Raw genomic sequence first — 18,744 nt, 5'->3', positions numbered from 1 at the left:
AGTAGTTTCATTGAGTACATATTAACAGCTAAAACAAAAATGTGCTATGAACTTCTTTTTTCATGTGCAACACCCACCTGATTTGACAGGCAAGAAGACAGATCAGCCCAGGAAAGAGGGTCAGGACAATTTCTACAAGAATAAAGATACTGTGGAAGCCACACTTCGAAAATTAAAGGAGTCCGTACATGAGTATCTAGAAGAACAAGAGAAGCTTCAAGAGGTAATTTATCTGAAGTACTTTTCCCTGTTGTTCACAAACTGTTATCTTCTTATTAACTCAGATATTACTATAGGAGAAAGACCTATTAATATGGAAAAGTGCACGTGAATGGTATACCTTCACCCATTTGTAATTTTTGCAATGAAAACTGGTTTATTTCCTATGTATTTTTTTTATTTTACACATCAAGTTCCATAAGACCAAATTGAGGAGCAAATCTCCAAGGGTGTGGAATGTGTCAGTACATGAAATTACAACATAAAATTAATAATAGATAAAATAAAATCTTTATGAACCCAAAAAAAAGACAAGCCATATGTTTATGTAAATACAGTCAACAGTATAACACCAGAATCGGATTAATTTTTCAAGGAACTCCATGACAGAACAGAAGGAGTGACTCACAAGGAAACTTCAGTCTTGATTTGAAAGTGCGTGGATTACTGCTAAGATTTTTAAATTCTTGTGGTTGTTGTTGTTGTTGTTGTTGTTGTGGTGGCGGTCTTCAGTGCTGAGACTGGTTTGATGCAGCTCTCAATGCTACTCTATCCTGTGCAAGCTTCTTCATCTCCAAGTACCTACTACAGCCTACATCCTTCTGAATCTGCTTAGTGTATTCATCTCTTGGGTCTCCCTATATGATTTTTACCCTCCATGCTGCCCTCCAGTACTAAATTGGTGATCCCTTGATGCCTCAAAACATGTCTGACCAACCGATCCCTTCTTCTAGTCAAGTTGTGCCACAAACTCCTCTTCTCCCCAATACTATTCAATACCTCCTCACAAGTTATGTGATCTACCCATCTAATCTTCAGCATTCTTCTGTAGCACCACGTTTCGAAAGCTTCTATTCTCTTCTTGTATAAACTGTTTATCGTCCATATTTCATTTCCATACGGCTACACACCATACAAATACTCTCAGAAACTTCTTCCTGACACTTAAATCAATACTCGATGTTAACAAATTTCTCTTCTTCAGAAACGCTTTCCTTGCCATTGCCAGCCTACATTTTATATCCTCCCTACTTCAACTATCATCAGTTATTTTGCTCCCCAAATAGCAAAACTCCTTTACTGCTTTAAGTGTCTCATTTCCTAATCCAATTCCCTCAGCATCACCCGACTTCATTTGACTACATTCCATTATCCTCGTTTTGCTTTTGTGCTGTCTCTGACAGAATTACAATGTCATCGGCGAACCTCAAAGTTTTTATTTCTTCTCCATGGATTTTAATGCCTACTCCAAACTTTTCTTTTGTTTCCTTTACTGCTTGCTTAATATACAGATTGAATAGTACCGCGGAGAGGCTACAACCCTGTCTCACTCCCTTCCCAACCACTGCTTCCCTTTCGTGCCCCTCGACTCTTATAACTGCCATCTGGTTTCTGTATGAATTGTAAATAGCCTTTTGTTCCCTGTATTTTACCCCTGCCACCTTTAGAATTTGAAAGAGAGTATTCCAGTCAACATTATCAAAAGCTTTCTCTAAGTCAACAAATGCTAGAAACGTAGGTTTGCCTTTCCTTAATCTTTCTTCTAAGATAAGTCGTAAGGTCAGTATTGCCTCACATGTTCCAACATTTCTGTGCAATCCAAACTGATCTTCCCCGAGGTCGACATCTACCAGTTTTTCCATTCATCTGTAAAAAATTCGCATTAGTATTTAGCAACTGTGACTTATTAAACTGATAGTTCGGTAATTTTCACATCTGTCAACACCTGCTTTCTTTGGGATTGGAATTATTATAATCTTCTTGAAGTCTAAGGGTATTTCAGCTGTCTCATACATCTTGCTCACCAGATGGTAGAGTTTTGTCAGTAATGGCTCTCCCAAGGCCGTCGGTAGTTCTAATGGAATGTTGTACCCTCCCGGGTCCTTGTTTCGACTCAGGTCTTTGAGTGCTGTGTCAAACTCTTCACGCAGTATCATATCTCTCATTTCATCTTCATCTACATCCTCTTCCATTTCCATAATATTGTCTTCAAGTACATCGCCCCTGTATAGACTCTCTATATACTCCTTCCACCTTTCTGCTTTCCCTTCTTTGCTTAGAACTGGGTTTCCATCTGAGCTCTAGATATTCATGCAAGTGGTTCTCTTTTCTCCAAAGGTCTCTTTAATTTTCCTGTAGGCAGTATCTACCGTACCCCTCGTGGGATAAGCCTCTACTTCCTTACATTTGTCCTCTAGCCATCCCTGCTTAGCCATTTTGCATTTCCTGCCAATCTCATTTTTGAGACATTTGTATTCCTTTTTGCCTGCTTCATTTTCTGCATTTTTGTATTTTCTCGTTTCATCAATTAAATTCAGTATCTCTTCTATTACCCAAGGATTTCTACTAGCCCTCGTCTTTTTACCTACTTGATCCTCTGCCGCCTTCACTATTTCATCCCTCAAAGCTAGCCATTCTTCTTGTACTGTATTTCTTTCCCCCATTCCTGTCAATTGTTCCCTTATGCTCTCCCTGAAACTCTGTACAACCACTGGTTTAGTCAGTTTATCCAGGTCCCATCTCCTTAAATTCCCACCTTTTTGCAGTTTCTTCAGTTTTAATATACAGTTCGTAACCAATAGATTGTGGTCAGAGTCCACATCTGCCCCTGGAAATGTCTTACATTTTAAAACCTGGTTCCTAAATCTCTGTCTTACCATTATATAATCTATCTGAAACCTTCTAGTATCTCCAGGGTTCTTCCATGTATACAACCTTCTTTCATGATTCTTGAACCAAGTGTTAGCTATGATTAATTTGTGCTCTGTGCAAAATTCTACCAGGCGGCTTCCTCTTTCATTTCTTAGCCCTAATCCATATTCTCCTACTACGTTTCCTTCTCTTCCTTTTCCTACTGTTGAATTCCAGTCACCCATGACTATTAAATTTTCGCCTCCCTTCACTACCTGAATATTTTCTTTTATCCCATCATACATTTCTTCAATTTCTTCACCATCTGCAGAGCTAGTTGGCATATAAACTTGTACTACTGTAGTAGGCGTGGGCTTCGTGTCTATCTTGGCCACAATAATGCATTCACTATGCTGTTTGTAGTAGCTTACCCACACTCCTATTTTTTTATTCATTATTAAACCTACTCCTGCATTACCCCTATTTGATTTTGTATTTATTTATTTTTATTTATTTATTTATTTATTTATTGTTCTGTGGGACCAAATTAAGGAGAAATCTCCATGGTCATGGAACGAGTCAATACATGAAATTATAACATGAAAGTAGAAACAGATAAAATGAAATATAAAAAACATATTAGGCGATAAGTCTTAAGTTTAAATAAAGAAAATCAACAATGTAATACTGGAATTTGCTAAATTTTTTAGCTCTTCCAGGAGCTCCTCGACAGAATAGGAGGAGTGAGCCATGAGGAAACTCTTCAGTGTAGACTTAAAAGAGTTTGGGCTACTGCTAAGATTTTTGAGTTCTTGTGGTAGTTTATTGAAAATGGATCCAACAGAATACTGCACTCCTTTCTGCACAGGAGTCAAGGAAGTGCATTCCACATGCGGATTTGATTTCTGCCTAGTATTAACTGAGTGAAAGCTGCTAACTCTTGGGAATAGACTAATATTGCTAACAACAAACGACATGAAAGAAAATATATACTGTGAGGGCAATGTCAGAATTCCCAGACTATTGAATAGGGGTCGACAAGAGGTTCTCGAACTTACACCACATATAGCTCGAACAGCCCATTTTTGAGCCAAAAATACCCTTTTTGAATCAGAAGAATTACCCAAAAAATAATACCATACGACATAAGTGTATGAAAATATGTGAAGTAGACTACTTTTCATGTTGAACTGTCACTTATTTCAGATATTGTTCTAATGGTAAATAAAGCAGCATTTAGTTTCTGAACAAGATCCTGGACGTGGGCTTTCCACAACAGCTTACTATCTATCCGAACGCCTAGGAACTTGAACTGTTCCGTCTCGCTTATAATATACCTATTCTGTCTGATCAGAATATCGGTTCTTGTTGAATTGTGAGTTAGAAACTGTAAAAACTGAGTCTTACTGTGATTTAGCATCAAATTGTTTTCCACAAGCCACGAACTTATTTCATGAACTACATTATTTGATACTGTTTCAATATTACACACAAGATCATTCACTACCAAGCTGGTGTCATCAGCAAACAGAAATATTTTTGAAGCACATGTAATACTAGAAGGCATATCATAACGCCCCACTTAACAGTGCCCCATTGCGTCTGAACATCACTACCACTCTCAGTATTGCGGAGAAAATTCCTTCTGCTTTCTGTTCTTAAAGTAAGAGGCGAACCAATTGTAAGTTACTCCCCTTACTCCATAATGGTCCAACTTCTGCAGTAATATTTTGTGGTCAACACAGTCAAAAGCCTTCGTTAAATCAAAGAAAACACCTAGCGTTTGCAACCTTTTATTTAATCCATCCAAAACCTCACAGAGAAAAGAGAATATAGCATTTTCAGTTGTTAAACCATTTCTAAACCCAAACTGTACATTTGACAGCAAATTATATGTATTTAAATGCTCCAGTAACCTTGTATATACAACCTTCTCGATAACTTTAGCAAACACCAACGGCATAGAAATAGGTCTAAAGTTGTCAACATTATCCTTGTCTCCCTTTTTATAAAGTGGCTTCACTACAGAGTACTTTAATCGGTCAGGAAACCGACCACTCCTAAAGGAAAAGTTACAGATATGGCTAAGTGCTGGGCTAACATACACAGAACAATACTTCAGTATTCTGCTAGATACCCCATCATATCCATGAGAGTTCTTGGTCTTTAGTGATTTAATTATTAAGTCAATCTCTCTCTTGTCAGTATCATGGAGGAGCATTTCAGGTAACAGTCTTGGAACACTTTTTTCTAAGAGCGCTATATGATTCCCTGTTGGGACTAGGTTTCTATTTAGTTCTGTTTATAACCCTGTATTCACCTGACCAAAAGTCTTGTTCCTCCTGCCACCGAACTTCACTAATTCCCACTATATCTAACTTTAACCTATCCATTTCACTTTTTAAATTTTCTAACCTACCTGTCCAATTAACGGATCTGACATTCCACACTCTGATCCGTAGAACGCCAGTTTTCTTTCTCCTGATAATGACTTCCTCTTGAGTAGTCCCCACCTGGAGATCCAAATGGGGGACTATTTTACCTCTGGAATATTTTAACCAAGAGGATGCCATCATCATTTAATCATACAGTAAAGCTGAATGCCCTCGGGAAAAATTATGGCTGTAGTTTCCCCTTCTTTCAGCCATTCGCAGTAACAGCACAGGAAGGCCGTTTTGGTTAGTGTTACAAGGCCAGATCAGTCAATCATCCAGACTGTTGCCCCTGCAACCACTGAAAAGGCTGCTGCCCCTCTTCAGGAACCACATGTTTGTCTGGCCTCTCAACAGATACCACTCCGTTGTGGTTGCGCCTACGGTACGGCTATCTGTATCGTTGAGGCACGCAAGCCTCCCCACCAACGGCAAGGTCCATGGTTCGTGAAGGGGATTCTTGTGGTAGCTTATTGAAAATGGATGCAGCAGTATACTGCACGCCTTTCTGCACAAGAGTCAAGGAAGTGCGATCCAAATGCAGATTGGATTTTTGCCTAGTATTAACTGAGTGAAAACTGTGAATTGTTGAGAATAAGCTGATATTGTTAACAAGAAATGACAGTAAAGAATATATATATTGCGAGGCTAGTGTCAGAATACCCAGACTCGTGAACAGGGGTCAACAAGAAGTTCATGAACTGACACCACTATGCCCGAACTGTCCGTGTCTGAGCCAAAAATATCCTTTGAGAATGGGAAGAGTTACCTCAAGAGATAATACCATATGACATTGTAATGAAAATAAGCAAAGTAGACTACTTTTCATGTCAAACTATCACTTACTTCAAATACCTTTCGAATAGTAATTTATGTACATTGTGCAGCATAAGATAAATTAAAATTTGGTACATATTAGAACCATTAGAATATGAACAGGCTAATAAAAGCCTGTTTTATTTCTCCCATTGACTAGAAGGGTCCCATCAAACCAGAAATGTCGCCAACCGAGATTGTATGGTTTACCAAAAATTCACAGTCTTGGCATTCAATTATAATCTGTTATTAGTGCAATTGATTTGTCTGACCTGTGGGATTACTGTACTGCTGTTCACTAAGGTTCCTCCCAATGATGTAATGTTCTAGTTATGGCAGAACTTTTTAAACATTGCCTCACATCAAGCAGCTCTTCAGATGGCAAGGAGGAAACCATAATGGTTTTGGTATGTTGTTGATTCTTTCATTATGTGGCCTCATGGAGAAAAAGAACACTCACAATATCTAAATTTTAGGATGATCTTAATCCCAATACAAAGTTCATTGTGGGAAAAAAAAGGCAGACAGGTCAAATTTCTTTTGTGGATATACAAATACTGAGAAAACGCAATGGAACTGTAGGGAACAAAGTCTACAGAAATCCCACTCCCACAGACAGATATACAGATATCTTCATAGAAATTCCAGCCACCATCCCAAGCAGAAAAGAGGAGTGATCAAAAAATTGGTGTGGGCTAAAAGAATTTGTGAATCACAGTATTTGGAGGAGGAGCTCTGTCATTTAAGAACTGCCTTTAGAAGAAATGATTACTCTGACAGAGAGATAAACAGGACACTGCACCCTAAAAGATCTAGAACTTCGAAAGGTCTGGAACCTGTAAAGGAAAAGAACCAACTAAAAACGCAGAGTTTTCGTCCCATTCTCAAAATCATTCAGAGAGTGCATCAGCATAATTCTCAGAATATATAGTATTGATGCAGTGCTTAAACCAACAAGACAAGTGCAAGAATCAAAAAATGGAAAATCCAGGATGGAATGTAGCAATATTGTGAAAAGGAAGTTGCTACTCACCACCTAGCAAAGATGCTGAGTGGCAGATAGGCACAACAAAAAGACGGCCACAAATTAGCCTTCGGATAGTAAGGCCTTCATCAAAATTAGATGACAAGCACACATATACACATTCATGCAAACGCAACCACACACACACACACACACACACACACACACACACACACACATACACATACAACAGCAGTCTGTGGCAATTGAGGCCACACTGCGAGCTGCAGCACCAGTGCATGATGGGAGTGGTTATTGGGTGGGGTAAGGAGGAGGTTGGGACAGGGAGGGGGAGGGATAGTAGGGTAGGGGTGGCGGACAGTGGCGTGCTGTTGGGGCGCACACAGGGGTGAGGTGGAAAGAGGGTAGGGTAGCTACGCGCAGTCGGGAGGTTAGACAAGTGGCAGCAGAGAGGTGGGGAGGGTGGGGCGGTATAGTGGAAAAGAAGATAAGTAAAAAGACTGGTTGCAATGGAGGAATGAGGGCTATGTAGTGCTGGAGTGGGAACAGAGAAGGGACTGGATGTGAGAGGACAATGACTAACAAAGGTTGAGGCCAGGAGGGTTACAGGGACATAGGATATATTACAGAGAAAGTCCTATCACAGAGGTGTACTTCAGATAGCAGTCTTTGAAAGCTGTTTCCTAAGAGAGTTATATGACAACCTGGAATCAGCCTGTATCAGATGATATGAATTTAGGAGATCTTCAACATTCTTTTCTGTGCACAGCCACTCATAAAACCATCACATACAACTAATTTTTAGTACTTTCTATACATGAATCAAGAACACTCTAGCTTGAACAGAAATTTCTTGAAATCAGAGTTAGGGAACCTATAGATAATTATGATTAAAAGTTTAGTTTCACCATGTTCAACTGCTCCTGCACAGCATTCAGTGATTTGTTCAGTGCAGTATTTTGAAATGTCAATAGATTCAAATGGAATGCTGTTTCTCACATGCATGGCCACTGCTCCACTCCATAAAAAGCTCCCTGAAAAATAGGTGGATGATCTGTATCCCAATAAAGAAAGCCGCTAAATTATCACAGTCTTTAAGTGGTGCTCTGATATTACAGTAACATCTATAAGCATCTATACAACATCTATAAGCAGTTCACTAACACTGTGTGTGGATACTGCATGGGAGATCTGTTTGTGGACTAGATTTGGAAGGTAATGCCTGCCTATAAAAGCCTTAGACCTCCAGCATAGTGGGCAAGAGGTTGATCACCACTGTAGATGCACCATCCACAGATACCAAGACTGTATCAGAGCGGCTCTTTAGTGTGAATGGCTTTATATAGGTAGATGTCAACAGATAAAGAGATAGCATGCTGATCTGAAGAGGTCCAGGCAAAACAGATAGCAGACATGGTGTTATGGCTATGGAGTAATCTTGTTCCTATGCAAAAATCATGAAAATATGATCACTGAATTAAGCCTGAGATGGGACTTATAGTTGGATAGATAAAAAGTATATTTGCCAAGTGGGGTGGCAGGAGAAAGCACACAAAAAAGTTATGGAAATGTGCAAGCTTTTGGAGCCAGAGGCTCCTTCTTCTGGCATGAGGGTTGAAGGAGAAAAAAGAGGGATGAAGGAAAAGGACTGGCAAGGCTTAGGAAATGGGGAGAATTAGGGAAAAGTCAGCTAGAACCATGTGTCAGAGGAGTCTTACCAAATGGGATGAGAAGGAAAGACTGACTGTTGGGGGCTGCAAGGGTGAGATTAGAAAATGTTAGAACTTAAAGGTGTAAGGTAGGGCAGTAAGGGCCGGCCGGTGTGACCAAGCAGTTCTAGGTGCTTCAGTTTGGAACCGCGCGATCGCTACAGTCGCAGGTTCGAATCCTGCCTCAGGCATGGATGTGTGTAAAGTCTTTAGGTTGGTTAGGTTTAAGTAGTTCTAAGTTCTAGGGGACTGATGACCTCAAATGTTAAGTCCCATAGTGCTCAGAGCCATTTGAACCAATTTTTTAGGGCAGTAACCAAGACAAAGATTACGGACAAAACCTCATGCAAGAGTTAGCAAGGGCAGAAAGCCAAGTGCATTGTTATGTTGTAGAGGTGGAGGTCAGGGAAAGATAGACAGTCAGAAAATAAAATATATAGAAAACTAAAATTGAGCAAAGAAAAGGAGTAGTTATTGAAAATAAATGCTGAGACCAAAGAAATTAACATAAATGTAGGCCACGTGAATGGTGAGTACCAAGCATATTTCGTAACGCCAGTTCCTACCTGTGGTGTTCTGAGAAACTGATGTCAGCAGGGAGAATCCAGATGGCACGTGTGGTAAAAGAGGCACTGAGGTCATGACTGTCATGTTATACAGCGTGATCCACAGGATACTGTGTGTTGCCTTTGTAGCCCCTCTTTCTGTGCCCATTCATCATAACTGATGAAATTTAATAATAGTTGTACCAGTGTAGAAGGCAGAGCAGTGTTTGTGTGTCAGGCAGTACACAACATGCGTCATTTCACAGGTGGCTGTCCCGTTGATAGTATATGTTTTGCCATTTACTGTGCTGGTATAGGTGGTGGTAAGAGGTTGCATAGGGCAAGTGTTACAGTGGGGGGCAGTCACATGGGTAGGAGCCGGCGTGTAAGGAAATTGGTGCAGGAGCAGCATTGGGTCTGACCAGGATATTATAGAACTTAGGGGAACAATGAAAAGCTGTTCTTGGTGTGGTGTCCAGAATGTCAGACAGAAACGACCTAATTTAAGGACTTTATCTTAGGAAGTCTTAGCCTTGTCAAAGTAGGTGATTTAACACATTCAAAATCAGGATAATACTGAGTGACAGGAGGTGTTTTCCTAAGTTGTTTTTTGGAGAGATCAGTAGTTCCAGGATTGGATGTGATGGCCTAGGAAAACCTAGATGTGAGTAGCAGCAGAATCTTAAGTACAGTTTGGAATGTATGTCACACGGAGGGTTAAACATAAATGATTATGGTGAATTTATTGCCAAAACCAGTGCATTAGTAGATAGTGAATGTATCACAGATCGGAGAGTGAACTACTTTGGATCAACATAAGCACCAAAGATTGATCAAACATAGTAATCTTATGCTTTTATAGACCACCTACGCCAGGAGATGAGCTGACATAATAATTCAGAGAAATTGATTATGTTTCAGTATTTATTCGGAGGTGAAGAAATTTGCGAAGGATAGAGTTGCATGGAGAGCTGCAGTAAACCAATCTTCAGACTGAAGACCCCAGCAATGAAAAGTGTCGTCTGAACACTATGTTGCTCACTAGATGTAATCTTATTGGAAGTTGTGGCCATCTATGATCTGTGAACTGATTTGCCCAGCCAGTTGTAACATGATCTTTAATTTAATTTGGAATCCAAACCAAGAGATGAGTTGGCATTTATTGCACACACCAACCACTGTGAAAGTGAAAGCAGCATTTAATGACAGAAAACTTGCAAGGCTGAACATTTGAAAATTTTTTAAGACCAAACCTTTGAATTTATAACTTGCCTCTATCTTTGAGTTTCACACAGTTAGGTCAAATGACAAAACTTGATTACCTGGCATATCAGTAGTTTTGGTAACATCAGGCACCTGTGTTACCATGGAATATCCTTTTATTGAATTTCTTGATGCGTGGCATAGTTCATATTTATTGCACACTAAAGTATATGTACTCCCACAAATGTATGTAGCACTTGGGCAACAAACATTCAGTAACACATGAACAAACTGCTGCAGTGAACAAAAGTAGATACTAGCAAAGATAATCATTTACAGATACTAGAAACCTACACTGTCACCAACATATACAATGTGTCTTACATATAATCGCTGGAAACAGAAAGTTCACAGTTCTTTTCGAAATAATACTGGTTTCTGTAACAGAAATAAAGGGGGCGTGGCAGCATACATGACCGTAACTTTAAAATTTCATATATATAGGTCATTTTTCATTTGAAACCCTATAATGTATATATCAATGTAATCAGGAAGACTATAGAATTTAATAAAGTCATTAAAAAAATTTTTTATTTTTCCACCAATTATAAATACTCTGTATCCTTAAAAAACCAAAACCAGTTGTGAAACAAAGTAAAAGTTTAAATAAATAACAGTCTGAAATGGAAAAATTTGCACTTTCGTCATGTAACTGTTCCACCTAGTGTGTAGGATACAAAAGGCTTCAGGAAGAATGTGTTAATACCAATGCCAAAGAAGGCAGGCGCTGATGATATGCATCAGTTTAATGAGTCATGATTGCAAAACGCTAATATGAATTATCTACAGAAGACTGAAATGACAGACAGAAGCTGATCTGTGGGAAGATCAGTTTTAGTTTCAGAGAATTGTAGGAACATGAGAAGTAGTATTGACCATACAGCTAAGATGTAGTGAAGAAAAACAAGACTGCATTTGTAATTTTAGAAAAAAGCTTTTGACAATATTGACTAAAATATATTCTTTGATATTCAGAAGTTATCAGCAATAGAACACAGGAAGGTTTTCTCTGCAACCTGTACAGAAACCAGACTCAAGTTACGAGAAAGGAGTGAGACAGGGTCGAAGTCTACAACCCAAGTTATTGAATGTATGCATAGAGAAGGCAGTAAAGGCAATCAAGAAAAAATTGGAAAAAGAATTGAAGTTCAAGGAGAAGTAATTCTGCCAGAGATAGGAAAAGACTTGGAAGATCAGTTGAGTAGAATGGATAGTGCCTTGAAAAGAGGCTGTGAAAAGGACATCAATAAAAGTAAAACAAGGGTAAATAAGTACAGTTGAATTAAAAATCATGTGTGGCTTAGGGAATTAGGGTAGGAAATGGGACACTAAAATTAGTAGATGACTTTCGATAGTTGGTTAGCAAATTAGCTTACAGCAGAAGTAAAGAAGATAGAGAATGTGGACTGACAGTAAGAAGGAAATATTTTCTAGATAAGAGAAATACATTAACATCAAATATAAAATTTAAATGTTAAGAAAGTCTTTTTTCAGAAATTATGTGTATGAAATGTAGGAAAATCTGGATGATAGAGAGTATAGACAAGATGAGAACAGAAGCTTTTGAAACATGTTCCTACAGTAAAATACTGGAGGTTAGATAGGTATATCAAATAAGAGATCTCCAACCTGCTCTCCAATGAGCTCTTGCTTGACTCCACTGAAGTTGCAAATGGTGGTGGTTTGGGGTCAGTGGAATGTACGCTGTGGGGCATCAATCACAGAACTGTCCTTTCAGTAACTGATTTGTAACAGTTCGTGGCGTCAATGTGGTTCCAACTGTTGCTTAAATTGCTGCTGCAGATGCAGTATGATGTGCCAGAGCCATACGCATAACACGATGGTCATCCCTCTCAGGAGTGTCATGTGGCCGTCTGGAGCCTTGTCTACTATGAGAAGTACATTTTCGTGACCACCACTGCCAGCAATCATGTACAGTGGTTACTGTCCTGCTGAGTCTTTCTGCAGTACTGCACAAGGAACATCCAACTTCTTCTAGCCCAATAACACGACCTTGTTCAAACTCAGTGAGTGTTGATAATGGCATCTTTATCACCCTTAAGACATTCTTGACTAACATCAGCTCACTATGTCCATTCTCAAAGGTAATTAATGCTCACAACAGTTACATCGTGTGTTTAAAGCAAACCTGATTTACATCCTCGTAGTGGCATAGCGGCACTACTAGTGCCACTCTTATGCAACTGGTATGAAATTTGAAACATGCCTACCAATTTCATTTATGTCGCACAATTCTCTCTCTCTCTCTCTCTCTCTCTCTCTCTCTCTCTCTCTCTCTCTCTCTCTCTCTCTCTGTGTGTGTGTGTGTGTGTGTGTGTGTGTGTGTGTGTGTGTGTGTGTGTGTGTGAAAGAGAGAGAGAGTGAGTGAGTGAGTGAGTGAGTGAGTGTGTTTTTCCCTCTTTTTTTTCCCCCAGAGTAATTATGGACACTTTTTTGTGTTGTTGCTATAGGACAATAAAGACTGTATAACACTCTCATATGACCTTCTCCTTCACCTAGTTTTAAAATCTTGGAACAGAACAGTAGAACCTGTCTATAGTATCAAAATGAAGTGGACTTTTGTTTTATATGTTTTACAGGTACTTGTATGTTAGAGAAAGCTAACTGTGTTTTATACAGGCTCCATGGTTCAGGGATTCATCTCTGTGACTAGTACTTCAGGGGACAAGTACCCTGGATTCAGTATCAGCCATTGCTTGGATTAGAATACGAAAATTTATCTCAGAATGAGCAATCTAAAAATTCTGTTAGGCAGTGACATTATACTAAGTAGGAACATCAAGAGTAGTTCAATAGAAGAAGAAAGGAGTATAATAAAAAGGAAGTGGACTGTTTAGCTTTTGCAGACGATCTGGCAATAATTACAGAAAACGAAGAAATAGCTCAGAACTACTTGGAGAAACTACAAGAAGTTTCGGCCAGAGCTGGACTGCAGATTTCATTTGAAAAAACCGTGTATATGTCTAATCATAGAAATAACAAGAAAAATCTTATTACTAAATACGGCAATATTAAGAGAGTAGAAAAATTTAAGTATTTAGGTGAAATAATTCAAGTGAATGGTTTAGACAAGAGTGCAAACCAGGCGAGAGCAAGGAAAATGGAATTTGCTTTTCAAAAAACCAAAGACATATATAACAAAAAAAACATTTCGATTCAAGCTAAATTAAGACATTATAAAACTGTCATTAGACCAGAATGCCTGTATGCATCGGAGTTCCTAACTCTTAACAAAAAGGGGGAAATAGAAAACATGGAAAAGAAAGAAAGGAAAATTTTGAGAAAAATATTAGGACCGAGAAAGATTGGAGAAGAGTACAAGCTAAAGAGTAATAAGGAAATATACAAAACTATTGAGAAAGTGAGTGAGGCAATGCGTAAACGCAGACTAACGTTTTATGGTCACCTGTCGAGGATGAATGGAAACAGACTAACAAGAAAAGTGTTTGAACATAGTAACAGGAACGAAAAAACCAACAATAAATGGATACAGATGGTGAAAAAGGATTTGGCCTATTTTAATGTCACCCGTGAGTCAATCAGGGACAGGGAAAAGTTTAGACAAATAGTGAACGAAATTAAGTGTTTTCCAGAAGAAACGAAACTAAAGAATAATAACAGGAAATGGTCGGAAGAGCGGAGGAGGAACCACTCGAAAATGATGAGGAAATATTGGGAAGAGAGAAAAAAATATCAAAAAGCCGGGCAAGTGAATTGTTGAACGTGGTCCAAAGATGGCCGAAATCGAAAGAAGAAGAAGAAGAAAAAGGAATTAATTGGGATAGGTCAGGGCAGTGTAAGTATATCAGAAGCAGATGTGAAGAAGCCACTGATCACTCAGGCAATACTTGAGCTTATAGATCAAAAAAGGAAACATGTATATATTATGAATGAGGTAAAAAGGCAGCAGTATAAATTGCTTAGAAGTAAAATTAATAGGAAGAGCAAACAGGCTAAATCATAAAGGATGAGGGAGACATTTAAAGATGTTGAGAAAATCATGATTTAAGGAAGAAAGTGTACAAGAAAAATAAGTATAAATTTAGAGAAGTAAACTGTAAAGGTGTTAACCTACGAGGATCAGATGGAAAACCATTTTAACTGCCAAAGAAAGTGTGTACTTATGGCAGGAGGCCATCAGATGCCTGTATGAAGGAAAGAAACTGCCCCAAAGTGTGAGAAAAGAGCCAGAGAAAAGTGATATGTGGAAGAAATACGTGCTTTAGGGAAGTGATCGGAGTACTGAATAATCTAAGCTCAAACAAGGCAACAGGAGTTGATGAACTTTTAGGAAGTGCAGGAACTGGAAGTTAATTCAATTTTCAAAAATCTGTATAGGGTGAGTTACCATTGGATTTTAAAAAGAGCATTCTTTCACCAAAGATGATGCCTGTGCATAAACATGAAGACTATCAGACGACTGGTCTCTCAGGTTGCACTTCATATTGCAGGTCAGAATAATACCCAGAAGAGTAGAAAGAAAAATTGAAGACTTAATGAAGGAATAACAATTTTGTTCTCTTCATTTAGTTGCAGAAAGCAGATTGTAAAGAAGAATAAAAAGAAGCCAGAAAACCTTCCCAGTATTTGTGTACCTGAAATATGCCTTTGACAATGTGCAGTGGGATAAGATGGTCACAGTTCTAATGGTTCAGGGTAAAATTACAGATCCAGGTAAATAATCTGTGACATCGGCAAAATTCAGTTAGGAATAATTAAAGTGGAAGGTCAAGAAAAACAAGTTAATGTTAAGATATAAGGCATGGTAGCAGCTTATCGCCACTGTCATTCAACTTGTACATGATAAAAGCAATGAAAAGAAGTGAAAGAAAGATGCAGAAAAGGAATAAAAGTTCAAGAGGACCTGCTGTCATTGCCAAGGTTCACAGATGATGTAGTCCGTCTGTCCAGATGTAAGGGAGACAAGACGATTTGCTGAAAGTAGTGGACAGTATACTTAGCACAGAATATGGCTTAACCATGAGTAAACCAAAAACTATGCTCAAGAAGAGTAGTAGAAAGAAGAAGAATAAATTGTTGTAACATCAAAATTGAGAGCATGAGACAGGATGACTGAGGCAAGAGAGATTGCTAAAGGCTACGAAAGTTTGCTTCTGGTATCATATGATCATTCAATTTTCGCTCTTATCAGATATTGACATGAAGAAGAAGTCCCTGAAAGTGTACATTTCGAACACTGTATTGTATGGCAGTACAGTAATTCGCAGAGGAAGAAATTGGAACCATTTGAAAAACTAAGTAAACAGGTAAAGTATTAAATGAAGCTGTTCTTAAAATACCAGTTGGGGAAAGAATTCTATAAAAGACTGTTTCTAGAAGAAGAGACAGGCTAGTGTGACATGTACTACAGTATCTACAAATAATTAACTTGACACTGGAAGGAACAATAATCGGCTGAAATAAATAGCAAAGGCTGGAGTGTGCAAAACAGATTATAGAAGATGTTGGCTGTAGTAGTTACAAAGGGTCGAAAAGATTAGCACAGGCTAGGAAAAGATGATAGCATCTAACTGATCAAAAGACTGATGGTAAAAAAATACTTCTTTTTACTTGGTCTTGTCATTATGTTTAAGGTAAACCAGCAGGTAGTTTCTGTCATGTTTAATATTCACTACCCTAATAATAAAAATGGCAGTTAATAAGAATGCTCTCTCTTGCTTTTAGGAAGCTATAACCAAATCTGAATCATCTGACTTCCGTGCTACCGTTCATACTAATAATGGTGGTGCAGAAGTGATTAGGATCTCTCGGAAAAAAGAAGAGGCAGATTTGGACTTAAAATCAGAAACTGATCAGGCAGAAGATGTAGCACCAAGTCCAAGCCCACCTAGTCCTTCCGAGATGCAGTGGACACAGTTGCGCAACGCTGTGTTGGCTCGAGTGGTTGGCGCAGAACAAGGTGTACCACCGCCATCAGCAGCAACCATGGACTTATATCGTAAACTGCTGGCTCGTGAACCTGGATCCACACGTGCTCAGGCAGCTTGGTTGCTTGCTGAAATAGCAAGCTTAGCTGCAGCTGGTGAGATTAATAATATAGAACTTCCATCTGACCCTTCATCTGCAACATCTCCTCTTTCTCACCATAGTGATAAAGATCCTGTACGGACAGAAGAAAGTGCTCATGAAAGTAATATTCCTGATTCTACTGTATCCAACCAAAATGAACAGGCTACGGGAAAATTTGTAAAACACATTGATGAGCTGTGATTGTAGACAGATCCTTAGATGGTCTCTGGTTTATTAAGATAAAAAGACATTTGTTAGATGAACAATATTCAAGTGATCATACAAGTGAAAATAAATGTGACTCTTTGCAGTTCATGCTGTGTTACAGTGAGACATGAGCCTGAAAGCAACACAAAGTTACATGTAATAATGTAATATGTTACAATTATGTTGTCTTTCATTTTACTTTCCTGTGTCACAGATTATTCAAAATGGCATCATTAGTTGTCATTATGTTTTATAATTCACTTAAGTGCACCATATACTTTCTATAGTGTGTGTGAGTCTTTTTTATGCGACCATTAACTTAAATTGGGAAATATAGTATGGCCTATATGTGCTCAAGCTGGTTATTGTATATTCTTCACCTGCACTGTACTTATGAAGGAAATGCATAAAAGACCTTAAAGATATTTCTTTGTTGTAATACAGACATATTTTTAAATAAAATTATGACGCCTGTTTTACCTCGTTATATATTCTATGAAATTAAAAACAGTTCTAAAACATATTTATTGTAGATGTTTTATTCTAATTTGTACATTGTATTTGTATATAATTGTGCATATTCTAAATTTCGATGCATTGTGTGAAACTGGAGATATGGAACTGTTTTACCATATGGTGTAACAATACACTAAAAAAATTTTATCTTGCAAATAAAGATTGATGAAATATTTTTATGTAATACGGATTGTTTTAAGTACTTCTCATTATACATCCTGTTATGAAATCAATGTATTGAAGTAATTGAAGTTATATTAAGAATTAATTCACTGAATTTGGTGGATAAACATTCAAATCAAAAGGTAACATCACAACCATTAACCTAGTTTGACATCAGGCAACTCTGTCTAAAAACTTGAGTAGTAGTTTTAAAATAATCTTGGCCATTAGCTGCAACTATCTCAGTAAGTGATACATTACCACATAGTTGTTTAAAAGACAGAATCATCAGACTTTGTTTGAGGATAATTATGGTGGTTTATGAGTTTTTACCAGTGTGACTGGTAGATGGTGAAGTGTCAGATGCTAGCACTTGGCCGAGCAGTTCTGGGTGCTTCAGTCTGGAACTGTGTTGCTGCAACCGTCACAGGTTCGAATCCTGCCTCAGGCATGGATGTGCGTGATGTCCTTAGGTTAGTTAGGTTTAAGTAGTTCTAAGTCTAGGGGCCTGCTTAGAGCCATTTGAAGTGTCAGATAACCCCTATGGTTGACATTTGCCTTTTTATGCACATTATTCTAATGACTGACCTAGTGCTATGAGTGATGATCTTAAAAGTGATGTGCTCACTGCTTGAAAACCCATGTTAGACCGTCAGCCACAGCACAAAATGAAGATTAGAAATTTTGTCCTTCAAAACACATGTCATATTAGTTAGAGATGATGAGTTAGAAATCCACATAAATTAGCTACTGTTTGTAAAATGTGTAATTATCTGCCATACATTAAAGGTAACTGGCAGTACCTCAGAATGTTCAGAAACTCATTCAGATGGTCAGAGACCAGTTAGTTATGGTAATTAGGTAAAAGTCTCTGAATTTGCTTAAATGCATTTCTAACATCAACATACCCACTTTCTTTTAAATCTTGCTGTTTGGCAAATATTAATGTCATGCAGTGTTAGTAGTAATAGTTTCATTTGAAAACAGGGTGGCTATAATTAAAATTTTGCTACTTGAACCAGTGTAGACGGAAAACTATATATACTCTATAGGCTCCTATCTTTATAGGAATGATGTTCTAACGATCTGACTTAATTTGACTACATTCCATGATCCTCGTTTTGCTTTTGTTGATGTTCATCTTATATCCTCCTTTCAAGACACTGTCCATTCTGTTCAACTGCTCTTCCAAGTCCTTTGCTGTCTCT

The 18,744-nt window shown here is 38.2% G+C and overlaps 1 protein-coding gene across 1 annotated transcript in view; it reads left to right on the top strand.

The window, feature by feature from the left end:
* LOC126188899 (ER degradation-enhancing alpha-mannosidase-like protein 3) overlaps positions 1–17,504 on the top strand; it is a 227,815-nt gene extending 210,311 nt beyond the window's left edge. Inside the window, exons 18-19 of the mRNA XM_049930585.1 lie at positions 90–223; positions 16,307–17,504. Coding sequence (XP_049786542.1) covers positions 90–223; positions 16,307–16,852 — 680 coding nt within the window. The 3' untranslated portion in view covers positions 16,853–17,504. The remainder of the gene's footprint in view (positions 1–89; positions 224–16,306) is intronic.
* Positions 17,505–18,744: the final 1,240 nt, after the last annotated feature.

Source organism: Schistocerca cancellata, chromosome 5 (assembly GCF_023864275.1).
Source record: "Schistocerca cancellata isolate TAMUIC-IGC-003103 chromosome 5, iqSchCanc2.1, whole genome shotgun sequence".
In the NCBI taxonomy this organism is placed as follows: domain Eukaryota; kingdom Metazoa; phylum Arthropoda; class Insecta; order Orthoptera; family Acrididae; genus Schistocerca; species Schistocerca cancellata.
Note: the sequence above shows the minus strand (reverse complement) of the source record. Positions and strands in the feature narration are given on the sequence as shown.